At 43.0% G+C, this 18,611-nt stretch overlaps 1 protein-coding gene across 2 annotated transcripts in view; it reads right to left on the bottom strand.

The window, feature by feature from the left end:
* Positions 1–18,611, bottom strand: part of katnip (katanin interacting protein) — a 137,396-nt gene that overhangs the window by 19,928 nt on the left and 98,857 nt on the right. Inside the window, exons 18-23 of one of the 2 annotated variants that reach the window (XR_013500642.1) lie at positions 17,085–17,154; positions 9,621–9,798; positions 6,855–7,020; positions 4,233–4,396; positions 2,262–2,326; positions 319–402 (exon numbers count right to left, since the gene is read on the bottom strand). Coding sequence is in view for 1 of the 2 variants with exons in the window: in XM_078240013.1 (XP_078096139.1) it covers positions 292–402; positions 2,262–2,326; positions 4,233–4,396; positions 6,855–7,020; positions 9,621–9,798; positions 17,085–17,154 (754 nt within the window). In the remaining variant the exon portion in view is untranslated. Of the gene's footprint in view, positions 1–291; positions 403–2,261; positions 2,327–4,232; positions 4,397–6,854; positions 7,021–9,620; positions 9,799–17,084; positions 17,155–18,611 lie in introns of both variants that reach the window. The other variant, XM_078240013.1, reaches the window with a different exon arrangement.

Here is an 18,611-nt window from a genome sequence, read left to right as displayed (position 1 = left end):
CGATTCTATGATTCTGTGAAATGAAGGAAAATAAATAAGGAGGCAGATTGTTTCAGCGAGGGAATCCAAAAGTTCGGTCTAGGTGGTTTAAAGCATGGCTTCCATGTGGGAGTGAAGAGAGAAGGATACTATAAGAAAGCGAGCCAAAAAAAAAAATCGACCTTTTGCTCAGATCAAACAATGGTTTTAGTGTTCTTAAAAATTACCTGCACTTGAGTGCTAGTTTTCCATTTTAAATAAAATTCAGAGCGCTATTTAATTAATTTGAGTTTATATTTTGGCAAAAGATACTATTTTCTGTCAGAAGAATTTTTTCACCATCGTTTCCATAGAATTCCAGTCCATTAAGGCCAATGTAGTAAGGATCTCCCCAGCTTGTCAGCAACTGTAGCTGAAAAATAACTGGCAGAAGCTAGATCAAGGAAAGTAACTTGGTGAAAAGCAAGAAAATAATTTCAGAGATTTATCTTTCACCAGGAATTAACAGAAGCATTTCATAATAATGTTCAAATGTCAATATAATCTTCAGTAATAGATTCTTGCATTTAAAACAAAAAGCAATAAAGCATATTTTATATAAACTTACGGCAAATATTTGTTCAGCTTTATAAACATGTTAGCACATGAACGTTTAATATATTTACTTAAAACTTTATCGGTTATATTTAGATACTTTAAATAAGCTTATGCTGGTGTTAAAATAGCAATCACAGGAATGCAATGCACATGTATTATTTACACATTTTAAAATTGCCAAAAGAATTTCCAATCTTGCATAATTTAACCAGGATATTTAAGAAAGGCAAAAAAATATTGCTAGTTTACAATAATCTGCCAATTTTAGCCATGGCCAAAGAACCCCTGTTTGTAATGTAAAACTTTATGAATCTATGACTCTAAAGTTATTGTGATTCAATAGCTTTTGTTAGAACTTGGAATATTCTTGCACTAATTGTGGTATGGAGCTTGTATCTCCCAGGGCAGATCCATTTTACTTGCACTGATCTGCATACACATTGTACAACAGCATTGTATATTTTTCAAGATAAGCAGTTCATTGGCTCAGTGTAATATGACATCCACAACAGACAAACAACTCTTTTAAAAAAATTACTTCTGCTTGCATGAAATGTGGTATTAGTGACTTAAAGCAATTAGGCAATTTAACCTAAACTGAAAACTCACTTATGCTCATTTAATCATGAGTGAAAGGTCTGGTCTGTTGATCGCTTGGTGGATGCAATGGGTAAATTGCACCCAGAATGTGCTGGGCACTGTGCCAGATTTGCTGAGGTGGAGTAATGCCCACGTTTTAGCTCAAACCTTTTAGCATTTGCCCGCGAGTTAAATTCTCCATGACTTAGCCTGATCAAGTAATGCTGTTGATTGCAATACTAACTGGCATGTGGTCAATGGGGCCTCCAGACGACTGCATTCAACTTAATTTAAAGTGAACATTTGTTCAAGTAATTGCTGCAGCTGCATAATTACGCCAATCTGTCGCTTCAATTGATTGGTCACTGGCCTGATGTACCAACTGACTGAATTGGAACCCATTAAACTGAACGTGAAGTAATTTATACTAATTGTAGATTAGTAAAAGAGAGCCAAGTGTGGCTTCATTGATTTCTAGTCACTGCAAATACAGATAATGGATGATGGCTTGTGGTTATGGATGACTATGCACCCAGGTAAATGGGCACAATTTAACAAATGCCCCTAAAATGTGGGCAGCACGGTAACACAGTGGTTAGCACTGCTGCCTCACAGTGCCAGGGACTTGGATTCGATTCCCAGTTTGGGTCACTGTCTGTGCAGAGTCTGCAAGTCCTCCCCATGTCTGTGTGGGTTTTCTCCGGGTGCTCCGGTTTCCTCCCACAGTCAGAAAGACGTGCTGGTTAGGTGCATTGGCCATGCTAAATTCTCCCTTGGTATACCTGAACAGGCACCAGAGTGTGGCGACTAGGGGATTTTCACAGTAATTTCATTGCTGTGTTAATGTAAGCCTACTTGTGACACGAATAAATAAACTTTAAAAAAGGGGGCACAACTGGTATAAACCCTCCTTTCCAACCTAATTCCATGGTCAGTTTTGGTTGTTGGGATATTCAAGCAAAAATACATTTATAAGATCATAAAAGATTGTGGAAACTCCAACATAAAAGACAAAACTCACATTAAATCCAAAGATCTGAGGTAACTCTGTTAGTTGAATAAGAGTAATTCACATTTTGTAGAAAATTTCTCAAGCTAAAGGATACAGCCACAAGGCATCAGTGGGGCTTCATAGTCCATGCTAGCTTGTTCCATGTTCCTAGGACAGTTCCTATCAAAAATATTAACAAGTAATTTAAAAATATGTACAATTTACTTTGGATGTTAGGACAATTTATTTTATCAATGTTACATTTTTATTATTTGTGTTAATATTGAATAATCACAGACTTCCATACTAATTATACAATTATACAAGATGTATAGAACGTTGGTTCGGCCGCATTTGGAATACTGCGTCCAGTTCTGGTCGCCACACTACCAGAAGGACGTGGAGGCTTTGGAGAGAGTACAGAGGAGGTTTACCAGGATGTTGCCTGGTATGGAGGGGCTTGGTTATGAGGAGAGATTGGGGAAACTGGGGTTGTTCTCCTTGGAAAGACGGAGGATGAGGGGAGACTTAATAGAGGTGTATAAAATTATGAAAGGCATAGATAGGGTGAACGGTGGGAAGCTTTTCCCCGGGTCGGTGGTGACGTTCACGAGGGGTCATAGGTTCAAGGTGAAGGGGGGGAGGTTTAACACAGATATCAGAAGGACATATTTCACACAGAGGGTCGTGGGGGCCTGGAATGTGTTGCCGGGCAAGGTGGTGGAGGCGGACACACTGGGAACGTTTAAGACTTATCTAGACAGCTATATGAACGGAGTGGGAATGGAGGGATACAAAAGAGTGGTCTAGTTTGGACCAGGGAGCGGCGCGGGCTAATTGTTCTTTGTTTCTCGTTTCAAGGCTTCATTCTATGATCATCTTGCTGGTGCCAGTACAGAGCGAGACTGCGGATAGTTGGGAACCTGTCTCGGGGGCAGGGAATTCATATGGTGTTCGTGGAAGTGGAAATGACTAGGGTTGGGAAGCATTTTCCGATCAGGGCCATTGTGATCTCCTGGACTCGTTTCGATCGCCTCAGGGGGTCGGAGAGGAATTTCCCAGATTTTCTTTCCCCATATTGGCCCTGGGGTTTTTCACTCTGGGTTTTCGCCTCTCCCTGGAGATCACATGGTCTGGAATGGGGGGGTGGGGGTGAGTTAATAGGTTGTAATGAACAAAGCAGCGTAGCTGTGAGGGACAGCTCGGTGGATAGGATATTGGTATGTAGATAGGCTGGAAAATTGGGCGGGGATCCTGGATTCAGGATTCAATCCTGGACCGGGGAGCGGCGCGGGCTTGGAGGGCCGAAGGGCCTGTTCCTGTGCTGTATTGTTCTTTGTTCTTTGTTATTTTAAAAAAACTAACCAACCATTGTAAAGCAACAAATAAATTATAATAATGAATAGTTCGAAAGACACCATTATTCTTGGATTAAAAATCTAAAAACCAGTTTTTGAAAAAAAGAGACATGCTGTCAAAGCTTTTTGTCTTGCACTCATCTGGACATATTTACAAGAATACCAAATAACAATCATTTACACAGCATAAGAAAAGGGTGTTGATCAGTTGGCAAGTGGATACAGATTGGTGGAGGTGTTGTCTCATAGTGTACTGCTATTCTTTTATTCAAATTCAAACTAGGCAGGTCAACTCTGAGTGGTCAAGGCACTGCCATGAGGAATGAACTTGGGTATGGCTGCACCCACAAGCTTTTGTTTAATTTAAAAAGATGCAATGTGTGGACATGTTCCTTCTGATTGCAAAGGACAGGGCCATGTATGAATATATGTAGCTTCTACACATGCAAGTAAGCCACACTACCTAATAAATTAAATAATTTCACAAGGATTGAAGCTTCAAATTTAACTAAATTAACACAAACCATTATCTGTCATCTTCGATACTGTGTGATTGCACCTAATTTCGAGAAAGGGAACACACATCTGGAAAAATTCACGTATACAATATAGCTTAAAGCATTTATTAATTCAATATTTTAAAGCCAGAGTTCTCTTGGCCTTATTAAACTTGTTTAAAGCATGAGTATGTTTCAAGTAGGTAAAAAAAAAGCAGAAAACATTTTTACCCAATTTGCTGTTTTGCAGTGACTTCACTTTTCCTCTGGAGATAATCTATGAAAAGAATCTCTTGAGCAAAGTCAAAGTGGCATTGGCCTGGCCCTTTCCGAATGAGGAAGCCCTCTGGTGGTGAAATGCAGTATCCATCAAGGGTAACATGAACAATTTTTGCCTAGTCAAGATTTAAAGATAAATACCAATTCATCAAACAATGAGATTCTCTCCATTCCCAAATCTAGATCAGACTACTGGTGAAGAACAGTTAAGGAAATATAGATCTAAATGTCACATTAAACTTCAATCACATCCTTTTTTTTTGCAAACCTGGTCCATAAACTTGATACAGATATTAAGTAAAAAAACATTTCGTTTTTAGGGTATGATTATTCTATAGCTACTGATCTCAGTCCATGCAGGAATCTGTAAAGTATTGCATATGGAAAGCAAAAAAAGGTAGCCGCGCACACTTTGTGTTTAACATCTGTGCTGGTCAAGTTTCCTGAAACAATTATTCGGGATAGAATTGGTAGCCATATGGAAAATGTGGATTGATTAGGAAGAGCCAGCATAGATTTCTGAAGGGGAAAATATATTTAGTTAACTTGCTGCAGCTTCTCGAGAAGGTAACAGAAACGGTTGATGAGATTAATACCATTGATGTGATGTACATGGACTTTCAGAAGGCATCGATACTGCACCACACAACAGACTTGAGAGAAAAGTTTTAGTTCATGAAATAAAAGGGAAAGTAACAACATGAATACAAAATTGGCTGAATAATAGGAAACAGAGAGTAATGGTCAATGGACATTTTTCAGGCAGGAGGAAGGTTTGTAGTGGAGTTCCCAGGGGTTGGTATTGGGACCCTTGCTTTTTATGATATATATTAAATGATCTAGATCTCGGTGTACAGGGAACAGTTTCAAAGTTTGCAGATGACACAAAGCTCGGAAGCATTGTAAGCTGTGAAGAGGACAGTGTAGAATTTCAGAAGGGCATAGACAAGTTGGCGGAGTGGACAGATAGGTGGCTGATGAAGTTCAATGTGGAGAAGTGTGTTGATGCATTTTGGTCAGAAGAACGTGGAGACACAATACAAAATAAGAGGTAAAATTATTTAGTGGGTGAAGGAGCACAGGGACCTGGGTGTATAAGTGCACAGGTCATTGAAGGTGCTAGGAGAGGTAGAGAGAGCAGTTAATAAAGCACATAATATTCTGGGATTTATTCATTGCGGCACAGAGTACAAGGGCAGAGAGGTTATGCTGAACTTATACAAGATACTAGTTAGAGCTCAGCTGAAGTATTGTGTACAGTTCTGTGTACCACAGCATAGGAAGGGTGTGAATGCATTGGCAGAAGAGGTTTACAAAAATGGTTCCAGGGATGAGAAACCTCAGTCATGAGGATAGTTTGGAGAGGTTGGGACTGTTCTCCTAGGCGAGAAGGCGGCAAAGAGGAAATTTGATAGAGATGTTCAAAATCATGAGGGGGCTGGACAGAGTAGATGGGGAGAAACTGTTCCCGCTCATAAAAGGATCAAGAATGAGAGGGTACTGTTTCAAAGTGATTTGAAAAAGAAGAAAAAAACGAGTGGTTGGGTCTGAAATGTACTGCCTGGAACTGAGGCAGGTTCAATCGAGGCATTCAAGAGGGCATGAGATGATTATTTGAATAGAAACAATGTGCAGGGGGACAGGGAAAGCCAGCAGAATGGCAGGCACTTGATGCTTGATCGGAGAGGTGGTGCAGACATGATAGGCCAAATGGCCTCCTTCTGCGCTGTAACCATTTTGTGATTCCTTATGCTTGGGAACATAGGAAATAGGAGGAGGAGGAGGAGGCCATTTAGACTCTTTGGATTTGGTTATTGGTGACTATACACCCAGGTAAATGGGCACAATTTAACGAATGCCCCTGAAATGTGGGTGGCATGGTGGCACAAGTGGTGAGCACTGCTGCCTCACAGAGCTAAGGACCAGGTTTGATTCCCGGTTTGGGTGACTATGTGAACGTTTTCCCCATGTTTGCGTGGGTTTCCTCCGGGTTCACTGGTTTCCTCCCACAGACCAAAGATGGGCAGGTTAGGTGTATGGGCCCCGCTAAATTGCCCCTTAGTGTCCTAAGATGTATACGTTATTTTTTTTTTAGCCATTGCTCCACCATAATCTTCAAAGCTATACCCCTCTTCATAGAATCCCTACAGCGCAGAAGGAGGCCATTCAGCCCATTGAGCCTGCACCAGATTCGCGGGGTATATACATGGGGTTGCAGGGATAGGGCCTGGGTGGAATTTTTGTCGGAGCAACCTCGATGGGCCGAATAACCTTTTTCCGCACTGTAGGGATTCTGTGATTCTGAAGAGGGGTGTAGTTTGGAAGTTTAAGGTGGAGCAATGGCTAAAAAAGATATGTATACATTAGTAATTCTCACATACAGGGTTGAGTGTAGCATTATTGTTGATTATGTCTATTTACTTTGATAGTCATAATAGTCACATGCTTCCATTCTTTATAACTAGGAAATTACACCACCATATTGTCAAATTTCAGCAATTTTAAACAAATAAATTAAAGTAAAATCTTTTATACCCTCCAAAGGTGCCATTCAGAAAACTCCTAAGGACTCACCCCTCTATATGTATCTTCTGGGGATTTGTTATAGTTCCAGAAGCGAAGTCCAATAATAGTTTGCTGCTTATTGAAATTGATTGTGAGAATGTGATTGTCTCCATAGGTAAAAGGAATCAGCCACATGTGTTCATCTTCCGAGGTGACATTAATCCCATCAATCAGCCTTTAACAAATAAGTACCAAGAAACATTGTTAGAGTGAATTTCTACTTTATGTCTAATCTTTATACCTCCTCGGTTTCTTATTCTTAGAAGCCTTAAATCTCCTACCAGTCTTTATTATTGTATCCAACAGCAAATAGAATCTGGGTCAGTTATCTGAAGGATGGGAGGAACAGGAGTGGTGCTGGGGAGAGGCGGAGGACTCCAACATTCTCCCTATTTATAATTTTAAACAGGGGGTGCCTTTTTATTATTTTGAGGAGATAGTGTGAGTAAGCTGGCTGGGGAAAGTCAGGAAATTGAGGGTGAATCCAGAGAAAGGGAGATCGGGCGGCATTAGCAGTGCTGCCTCACAGCTCTAGTGACCTGGGTTTGATTCCCGGCTTGGTTGACTATCTGCGTGGAGTTTGCACGTTCTCCCTGTGTGTGTGTGTGGGTTTTCTCCCAAAGTCCAAAGATGTGCTGTTAGATGGATTGACCATGCTAAATTGGCCCTTCGTGAACCAAGATGTTTGGTTAAGGGGATTAGTGGGATACATATGTAGGGTCACGGAGATTGGCCTTGGTAGGATTCTCTGTGGGAGAGTCGGTGCAGACTCGATGGACCGGATGGTCTTCTTCTATGATTCTATTCCATGAGTCTATGACAGCGTGGTAGAGAGAGGGGGAAAAATGAGAGATGAGTGCGATTGAGAAAGAGGAAGGAAGTGGAGTGGAGTAGCCAGAGGTTGAAGCCAGTGAGAGAATGGGAAGAGACTCAAAGAGGATGGCACGCACGCGGAGTGAGAATAGAACAGAACAGAGCATGAAGATCAGACAGAGAGAGATAGATTGCAGATGAACAGAGGAAGAAAAGGTGGATCAAAGGGATAGTGATAGGGAACAATGATTGTAGGGGTAAGTAAACAAGATGGCGAGAACAGGAGGAGGCAAGGGGGGAGCGTGAGAGTAGGGACAAGAGCTGGGGAGTGAGAGCAAGAAATTGGGGGCAGCAGAAAGGATGTGAAAAGGTGAAAGAAGTGTTTGAAAATTTGAATAGGGTTCCCAATTGCCATAGTCATCTTATCTTGATGTTGAGGTCAGCTACTCTGACCTGTCTGGCAGAATCAGGGCTTTGATGTGGTCTGGATCAGAGGGCAGGTTGTAGAAGTGTGTGTTGGTGAATAAGTGTTTCTCAATGACATTGTTGATAAATGACACCTTCCATCCTTTCTGGATGATCAGAAACATGAGAATCTGTGTATGAGTTGTAGCTGGTAGCCTTCTACACTGTCAAGTAGATAGATACTACAGCATGTTGGCTGGGATAGCTGTGGTGCACGGGTCCCCTGGCACTATAGTTAGGATGTGACCAGAGCTTATATATTCTATGCTGTGCCTGAACAAATTAAAGATGCTTTGTAAAGCCATGTGGAGTTATCCAAACTGGAAGTTTTAATGGTGGAATCATTGGGACGAAGTGCAGCTGACTCATCCATTAACCACTAGACACTCTCAAAACCTTCAGCCTTGTTTCTTACACTATTTTACTGAGCTTTATCGGGGTTGAGGATGCTGATGTTCACAAAGTCTCCTGCTCCCACCATCTGCCTGGTTGCCATTTTCTATTGGATGAAGCAGGCATTTCTGGTGTTTAAAATGCTGGTTTGTTACAACGCTCTAAACACCTGTCACAACCATTTACAAAGGGTTCTTTTGTCTTCCTTCCCTCACATACAATAAATTTTTAATTATTGCGATATTAAAAACAATGCTTTTCTGATACTGATTAATTCCCTATACATTCAATATGGAAGTACTTCCATTAATGAGAATCTGCTGAACTTACAACCTTAGGCAAAATGTGCAAGGTTTTGTTAATCTGCTTCTCTGATTGCTTAAGTGCATATTATGGATTCACATTAACCACACTGGTTTAAAATCAATGACTCATTAATTTATATCTCCGAATACAGATCCAAACAAATCTTAGCTAACTGATAAAAACGAAAGACTTGCATTTATATAGTTTTTTTCTTTGCAGTCACTGGACATCAGCCAATGAGGTGATTGTGAAGTGTGGTCAGCATTGTAAGGTAGGAAATGTGGCAGCCAGTATGTGCACAGCAAACACCCCACAAACAACAATTACCTACAACCAGGTAATCAGCTTCTGTGATGTTGACTGAGGGATAAATACTGGCTGGGACACCAGGGAGAACTCCGCTGCTCTCCTTTGAAACAGTAACCTTCTTGGGTTCTTTTACATCCACTGAATAGGCAGTTGGCACTTCCGGCAGTGCAGCACACCATCAGTACTGCACTGGAGTGTCAACCTTGGCTTTTGTGCTCAAGGCCTGGAGAGGAAATTGGATGTGAAATCTGTCTACTAATGAGGCAATGATACAAAGAACAACCTTTTCCAAGTCCCAGACAAATAAAGTTCAAAAAAGGAGAAATCAACAAGTATGCAAGAAATATAAGCTTAAATGTAAGTATGGGCCACTTGGAACAGATTGCTAGGGATCATAGGTGGAGCACTTTTTGGAACCAGAGTAGATATTTTAACTAGCACTCTCAATGTAAAATTATTGTTCTTGTCTAGTCAATGAATAATATATACTTGTCCAACGTCCTGCTGTCTTCATTATATTCTGGCAATTCATTGAGATCTCTTGGTGATGCTTCAATATTGTCCATTGTGACGGGTAGTGTCTGACCACCTTTGCCTACAACTTCCAGTCCAGTCAACCCAAGGTAGTGAGAATCGCCCCAGGTAACAGTGAAATTTAGCTGTACACCTGGAATTTAGAGAGAGAAAGTTCAAGTTTATATGACAAAATAAGTTTGTTTTCAAATGCGTGCTCATGAACAAGATGAAGCAGATTCAATCTTGTGCCAGCTCAACACACTTTCTAAAGATAGATGTAGAACTACACTACGAGACAGACTATTGAACTCAACCAGCCATGTTGATGTTCATTCTCTACACAAGCAGTAGTTCCCAAGCTCAGGTCTCCCTTTATCATCTTTTTCTTCAGCTAGCTATCTAATCCATCTTTAAATGCTGATATGGTCTCTGTTGAATTATTACCATGGCAACATATACCGATATGCCCTCTGTAAAAATAAATCTCACGCACTCTGTCTTAAATCTCTTGCATTTAATCTTATATGCATGCTTCCTCATTCTAGGGCAACCACTAAAAATAGTCTGTTTATATCTACTCTATCCCATCTGCCACAATTTTAAGCATTTCTTTCAGAACATCCTGCAATCTGACATTTATATGGCACTTTTCACGACCACCAGATGTCTCAAAGCACTTTACAGGCAATTAAGTCCTTTTGAAGTGTAGTCCCTATTATAATGTAGGAAATACCAATATGTGCACAGCAAACGACAATATGATAATGAATGAAGACGAGATGAATAAAAATAACCTATCTTCAGTTGAGCGAGGGATAATGATTGGCGATGACACCCCTGTTCTTCTTTGGAATACTGCCAGGGGATCTTTTGATCACTCACCTGGGAGAGCATTCTTGGCTTAATGTCTTATCTGAATGATGGCACATCCAACAGCGCAGCACTCTCAGCACTGCACCGGAGTGTCAGCCTTGATTGTTGTGCTGAAGCCCTGAAGAGGGACTTGTTCCAGGAACCTTACGACTTAAGAGGCAAGAGTTCAACAAACTGAGTCACAGATGACATGACTCTGTTAAAAGCAGCCTTAAAGTTTTCATATACTTTTTAATGTTTACATTTTCATGAATCTAATTACTTCAATATCCTTCTTGTACTCAAAACTACATACAATACTCCAGCCATGGTCTTTTAACAATTTATGCAGATCCATTACATCTCAACCATTGTATTCTACACCTTTTGCCATAAACCCTGTATACCAATAGCTTTCTTTTATGGCCTCATCCTCTTAATGCTTTGTGAATCTGAACACCCAAATCTCTTGGCACAACTACATGGTACAGCCTTCCACTGAACCAGAACGTAACAATTCACACACACTTCCTGAATTCCATCTGTTGCATTTTAATCCCATCCCACCTCCTTATCAATATCATCTTGTAGCTGGTTCCCAGAATTATTTTAGTATTACCTGTAATTACCATGTCACCTAGTCCTATGTCCAAATCATGGATGCACCAAGTAACAGTTAATAGCACCACAATCAACTTCCAAACATTCGGAAAAACTGCCTTTAACACCAACTCAATTTCCTCTCTTCTAACCAGGTTTTAATGCAACATTCTATCCTCCCTCTAATTCCACACGTCAATTTTCTCCAATATTTTAATACCATCTTCTCTAAAGCTTTCTAAATGTCCATGATTGTGCGGCCACTGCATTTCCTCCATCTACCTCGTCAGCCTTAGAACTCTCGCACCTGTTTTCAAGAACAATTGTCCCTTCCGAAATTCCTGTTGTCTGCTCTCTCCTTTTTCAGATATTGGTTTGGTTAAAGAGTGATGTTAAACCAACTGACCTGTAATTAATCAAATTAGCTCTGTAACTCTTTGAAAAATGGGTTTGCACTGGCCAGACTCGAGCCCTCCATCGCACATCCATATGTGATAGAGCTCTGAAGTATAGGGGGCGATTCTCCCAGCCTGCTGTGCTGCTCTAGCAGCGCGACGGGCTGGGAGACATTAGCGGAGGCCGAATAGCGGGCTCCCTGCGTCTCCGGGGCCAGGATTTCTGGCGTCATCAACTCTGCGCTGGAAATCGGCGCAGAGCTAATTTAAATATTGTAATCACCATTTAAGTGTCATTAGTGGGCCCGGGACTGAAGTCTGCGGGCCCACTAGCCTCTCTCCCCAACCTCCGCTAGGAGTGATTCACTCTAGCAGGGTTTACATTAGCTCCTCACTAACAGAGAGCTAGCGGCCTGACCCTGCTGGAATGAAGGGAGGCCACGGAGGCCCCCCAGGAAGGTCGGCAATAAGGAGGGTTGCCCTGGGTATTGCCAACCTGGCATTGCCAGTCTGGATCCCTGGCACTGCCCACTGGGCATCGGGCAATGCCGGGGGTCGGGGCCAATTGGGGGGGGGGGGGGGGGGGGGGGGGGAACGATGGTGGGGTTTGGAGGACCCGCTGCCACTCTGCATTCGGGATCACAGACAGAGGGAAGGAGGGAGGGGACTGATCGGGACTGGCGGGGGGGCACATCGGGACTGGCCCGGAGACGTCCAGGAGGCCAGCGATGCGGGGTTGCTGTGCTGGCCAGCGATCACCGCTCTGACAGATCAGCGCATGCACAATGGCACACACAGCATTATGCTGCTGACCTCTCCAGCAGGAATATGTCACGCCCCCTGATTTGCAGTGTGAATCTCTCTGAGGTTCTCTGCAGTGGTCAGAGTGTGGGAGATTCATTTAGAAAATCCCACGAAAAAAACCAGCAGGAGTTACTCCCATTTTTACACAAATTCGGCAATTAGAATATTTTTTGGGAGAAACCCGACCATAATTCTTCGGGCCTTCACTATTTCTCCCTCTGTTTTCTTCAGGATTCTAGAATATACATGGCACTTTATCATTCCCAGAATTAATGATCTTTTCAGTTACTTCCCTTCAACTTATTATATATTCCAGCTTGCTTTTAACCAATTCTGGATTTAATAACTCCCAAATATTCTTCTCTTTTGATATTAAAGTACTTCCCAACTATCCCTGCCAATTTCCTTTTACCTTCTATTAATTCACTATCCTCTCCTCTCAGGGGATGCATCTCACATTTAACAATTCTTCTGACATATTTTCTCACTTTCTTTGAGATTCTCTTTTTTAAAAAATTCATTCATGGGACACAGGCGTCGCTGACTGACCAGCATTCATTGCCCATCCCTAGTCTGGCCTTGAAGGGTAGTTGAGAGTCAACCCCATTGCTGTGGCTCTAGAGTCATGTAGGCCAGACCAGATAAGGATGACAGATTTCCTTCCCTAAAGGACAGTGGTGAACCAGATGGGTTTTCCGACAATGGTTTCATCAGTAGATTCTTAATTCCAGCTATTCTTTATTGAATTCAAATTCCACCATTTGCTGTGGTGGGATTCGAACCCAGGTCCCCAGAACATTAGCTGTGTTTCTGGATTAATAGTCTCATGATAATACCACTGGGCTATTGCCTCCCCTATTCTCATACTTCCTTCCTTATCATTATTTTTATGATGCCACATTTTTATTTGTTTCAAAGCTCTATTTATCCATCCTGAAACATGAAGTAGTCTTTTTAATTCTCTATATTTATTCTGCACCTTTGCAATCAGCTTTTTAAAAAATCCCATTGGTGACCTATAGTTGTGTGTGCCCATTTCTCTTCCCAGCTCCAATAGCTTAGTCCTTATCTAAAATTTGCCTGATGTCCTTGTTTTTGCGCGATTGTTTTCTCTTTCTAATTGAACTATCTTCTCCAGAACTGGCACCAATAAGTTATAAAACGGAAACCCTCTGACATTTCTTCAGGCATGTCCTACCTATCCTTCCCTATTCCAGTACATGACTGAGGAGTCACCCAAAGATTGCCAACATTGAAATCCTTCTCCTGAATTAAGATATTGAATTTCAAATATTGAATTCCTTTTCGTATGTTTTTAGGGCTTTTCTGTATATCGCTAGCTCTCACTTGGATGCGATGGCGCGCCACTCTCACCGCTCTTCAACAATCTTGCCAAGTCTTTCAAAATTATCCTTACTCTAGCGACATCAAAACCAACTGAGGCACTCAGTCTAAATTGAGAATGATAATATCTAACCCATCTCTTACTATTGTATTCTTAACTGTGTAACCCCCTGCTGACCACTATATGGGGCTACTATTTAAATATTCAATCAACAGGATCCCGAATTCCGAGCGGTTGATGGTGATTTGGCTAATTCCCTGTTTACCCATAAATGTCAGTACTGTAACCGGAATATCAAAAATAAATTTAATAACAAATGTAATTAACAGACATAAAACAGTGAGCTCTGATCTATAACCGTTGGGGCCCATCCGTTGGTGCACACATGGGGAAACTCATCCTCAGTAACACATTTGTAGATACTGTTCCAGTTGGATTGTATAGTCCCCACCAGTTACTCACGACACACACACACAGTCCAGAAGAGACACACGTGTGGAAGATGATGCTGCAGGAGGCAGAGGTGCCGCGAGCTATCCGTGCAGCAAAGTAGGTCGAGTGCGCTGAAGGCTGTCCTCCTCGGCAGTAATGAAAAGAACAGGCAGGGGAACGCCTGGCTGCCTCTCACTCCAAACCCAATTCTCACTGCCTGGAAAAAGCTCTCTCTCTCCACTCTGCCTCTTCAGCTCTCTTCACTTCCTGGCGCCTTTTTTTCCTCCCGCCCCCAGAGCAATCCCATTGGCCCAGCCCACATCACTCAACCAACAGCATCCTGTTCACAGCACCCACCCGGCAAACAGGACACTGAAACCCACAAGGGACAAAGAACACTGGTTCTTCCCCACAAATTTTCCTCAGTCCCTTACAACTGAATTGCTTATAGCCGTCCACACAGTTTGATTTTTTGGTGCCATTGCAACTTGTTTGAAGGTCCCAGAGTCATCATCCTCCCAAAGCAGAGCAGTACTTTCAACTTGTTGGAGAGAATCATTTATTTTGGCTGTACTGCTTTTGCCTATCCCTCCTTGCTTCCCCTGACCTGTGGATAATTATCACCCCCCATGTGTGTTAGAGGAGTGACTAGTCTCAACAATCCAAAAACCTCAAATTGTTTGCCCCAGGAATCCACCTGCTTGTGTGTTCACCAGAGGCAGAGAAGCCTGACAGTAAATTCCCAATCCAAAAAATGCGCCAGAAAATTTGCTTCCACTCCTACTGGGGACAGACTTCTTTAACAATTACATCCACACCTGTCAGATGTAAATAGCAGCAGGTTGGGAAAGCATGTTCATAGAATCTCTACAGTGCAGAAGGAGGCCAATCAGCCCATCGAGCCTGCACCAACAACAATCCCTCCCAGGCCGTACCCCGTAACAGCACATATTTACCTTGCTAATCTCCCTGACACTAAGGGGGCATTTCGCACGGTCAATCCACCTAACCAGCATATCTTTCAGACTGTGGGAGGAAACCGGAGCACCGGAAGGAAACCCACGCAGACACGAGGAGAACGTGCAAACTCCATACAGACAGTGACCCGAGGCCGGAATTGAACCCGGGTCCCTGGCGCTGAGAAGGGTCCCTTCTTGCGGGGCCCCATTTCTCATCCTTTTCACGAAGGGGCAGCACAGTGGCACAGTGGTTAGCACGGCTGCCTCACAGCGCCAGGGACCCGGTTTTGATTCCCAGCTTGGGTCACTGTCTGTGTGGAGTTTGCACTTTCTCCCCGTGTCTGTGTGGGTTTCCTCCCGGTGCTCTGGTTTCCTCCCACATTCTGAAAGGCGTGCTGGTTAGGTGCATTGACCCGAACAGGCGCCAAACTGTGGCAACTAGGGGAATTTCACAGTAACTTCATTGTAGTATTAATGTAAGTCTTACTTGTGACTAATAAATAAACTTTTAGTTGCCCACAGCACATCTACAACACAGAAAATTGGATCTGCTTGTAGTTCCTTTAGAGTTGAAGGCTAAAGTGGGACTCAGAGCAAACTGCAGGTAAATCTTTAAATATTTTCAGACAAAAAAAAGCTTTTAAGACAATTTTAAAGTTATAGCTTGGTTCCCAAAAACAGATGGGCCCCCTTTCAGGCCATCATGTTATACTGGACCACATTCTCACTGAGCCGGCAAGCTACAGGTCCCCAGTAGCGATATTGCCCAAACCTGTCCAACATAACTCATGCAAATTCTGTGAGCTACGGCTGGCATGATAACTCATCACTGAGGCTCATGCCGCATGGAAACTTTCCAACAACAGCATTACTTCAAGCGTTGTGAACTTTAAGGTGAATTAATTAATTACAGTAAGACTTCACTTTAAGATCCCTTCAACATCCCTTTCCCAGGAAACTCACTGGTGACATGGAGTTAAAGATCTGGCCTCTGCTACACCCTTAGGTAAGTTGGTGCTGGGAGTGACAATGGAAAGTGAGGAGCACGTGGTATTGCAAAGATTAATATTTCAGGTGCTGCCTGCCATCATTACTCCAATTTCAGTAGGCATTCCTTAATGAAGGCTGAAACAAACACTGGCGACATGCAGTTTTTCACTTCTTTGCTATGTATTCAGCTGTTAATATAACATTTGCAAGGACGAGAAAGGGGTTCATAGCAGTATCGTGACACCACCTTCACATGGTTGCAGATGATTAAAGCAGTAAATGGCTGGGGTTCATGCTCACTTACAGTGCGCTGTTGCAGGTGTGACAGCTTTTTATTACTTTGGCTGCACTGAGGAGTTCACTAAAGTTCTTCCACCATCATGTAGCTATGTGATGTTTTGCTAGATGTGGTATATTCACTGCTATGTTAACTCCTCCTACAGTCACGTATCAAGCTGTGTATGGGCCTCCCTCCCCTGGGGCAAAAAGAGTCGGTGCTTCCAATGCCAATTTGCGGACAGTAACATTTCAACTTTAGGTTTGTGCGCTTGGCAACCCGAGATAGAAAGAATCCCAGATTCCACAGGTTAGGTGCATTGACCCAAACAGGCGCCAGACTGCGGCGACTAGGGGATTTTCACAGTAACTTCATTGCAGTGTTAATGTAAGCCTTATTTGTGACTAATAAATAAACTTTACTTTACTTTTACATCTCAACAAATGCAGCAAAAACGGATTTTATCTGCTCCTGCAGGCAGTCGGTGACTGGAGAGTGCAAGTTGTACCATGAATTTGAAATTAGGGTGCATCGGCAAGAACTAGCTGATTCTCAGCAGAATTACAGTGAGGCAGAAAAATGCTGCTTTGGAGCTATTCACTGCAGAGGAAAATCTAACCAGAATTCTTTCTGCAATATCATACTACTAGATCAGGCAAATCTGACAGGGAGGAAAAGTGGAATGAAATTTTATTCAGATACATATGGGTCTAGAAAGACACAAATCAACTTCAAAGGTAGCCCTGGTATTATTAGAACTTGGCTCCGTATACAAATACTTACACTTCCCAGTATACTCCCCTCGCATCAGACTAGCTGCTCCACCCAACAGGAAAGATGCTTGCTCCTGCTCCTACAAATGCAATATGTCAGTAGTTAAGAGATTGCATTCAGTTACTTTGGACGGTTATATTCAGACTACTTACTGACTTCTCCACATCACATTTTTTGCCTTTACTGGTTTAATTGCAGCACTAATATTTTGACAACAGATGGCGCTAACACACAAACTATGATCGTGTTTAACAGAAGCATCAAGTGAGTTCTTGAAAAAAAAAATTTTTTGTGTAAAATATTGAAATAAAATGATTTACTCCATTATCTATGTCATGTTGTAACCATTAAATCTGCAGACTACATCATGTTTATTGTTTGGTCAATTTCCTGCCATATTAAAGTATTGCTTGGTGAATGATTATCTTTAAATTCCAACACACTTAGCACTGCTGCCTCACAGCACCAGGGACCCGGGATCGATTCACGGTTTGGGTCACTGTCTGTGTGGGGTTTGCACGTTCTCCTCGTGTCTGCGTGGGTTTCTTCCGGGTGCCCCGGTTTCCTCCCACGGTCCAAAGATGTGCGGGTTAGGTGGATTGGCCATGCTAAATTGCCCCAAATGTCAGAGGGATTAGCTAGGCAGGTAAGTGGCATTAGGGGAATAGGGCCTGGGTGAGATTGTTGTCGGTGCAGACTCGATGGGCTGAATGGCCTCCTTCTGTACTGTAGGGATTTGATATGAAAGAAGCCCATTTTTAAAAACATAAGCTTTCTTCCCGAGTGATACTCCAACAAGCCTGCCCAACACAATCCACTGAAAAACAAAAAATAATGGAAATGTTCCAATAACAGCACTGTTTTAAATGTAGAGATCTTTAAGGTGAATGAATCATAGTTAGTCCTTGTTTTAAGATGCACTACTCAAGATTGTTTTGTTTAAAGTAGTTTATTCTTTAGGACCTGTTCGATTTGCATCGCCATTTTCCTTTTTATCACCTACTGCGCAATTGGTGAAGTCATCGTTGATTTCAACAGAGCAATGGACCAGTGCCATCAGGAGATTCACCTCCAACCTCAGGGGTTTGCATGGGAAATTCCCATCTCAGCCCATGCCTCTGCCCGCTTCGCTCCTGCCCAGCTCGCGTGCGTCACTGCTCCCTCCCTGCGCCCCCGCCCCCTCCCCCAGCTTGCCCCCTTCTCCTTGCTCCCTCCCTGCATCCCCCCCGCCATCCTCCAGCTCAACCCCTCCCCCCAGCTCCCCTGCCCTGCTCCCTCATGCCTGTCCCCATCCTCTCACCCCCGCCAAGAGAGTCCCCACCCACTCGGCTCATCACCTCACCCCAGCCATCCTGCGTCCACCTCTCAGTGCCCTTGTCCCTGCTTTGCTCCCCACCCTGCACCACCGCCCAGCTGCCTCCGGCCTCACTGCCTCACCCCCACCCAGCTTGCCCTGTGTCTCCTCTTACTAATCCCCACCCAGATTGCACCCATGTCCCCATCCTGCTCACCCTTGTCCCCATTGTCCGTGCGCCC

The sequence above is a fragment of the Mustelus asterias genome, chromosome 23 (assembly GCF_964213995.1).
Source record: "Mustelus asterias chromosome 23, sMusAst1.hap1.1, whole genome shotgun sequence".
Lineage (NCBI taxonomy): Eukaryota > Metazoa > Chordata > Chondrichthyes > Carcharhiniformes > Triakidae > Mustelus > Mustelus asterias.
This window is presented reverse-complemented; position numbering and strand designations above follow the sequence as displayed.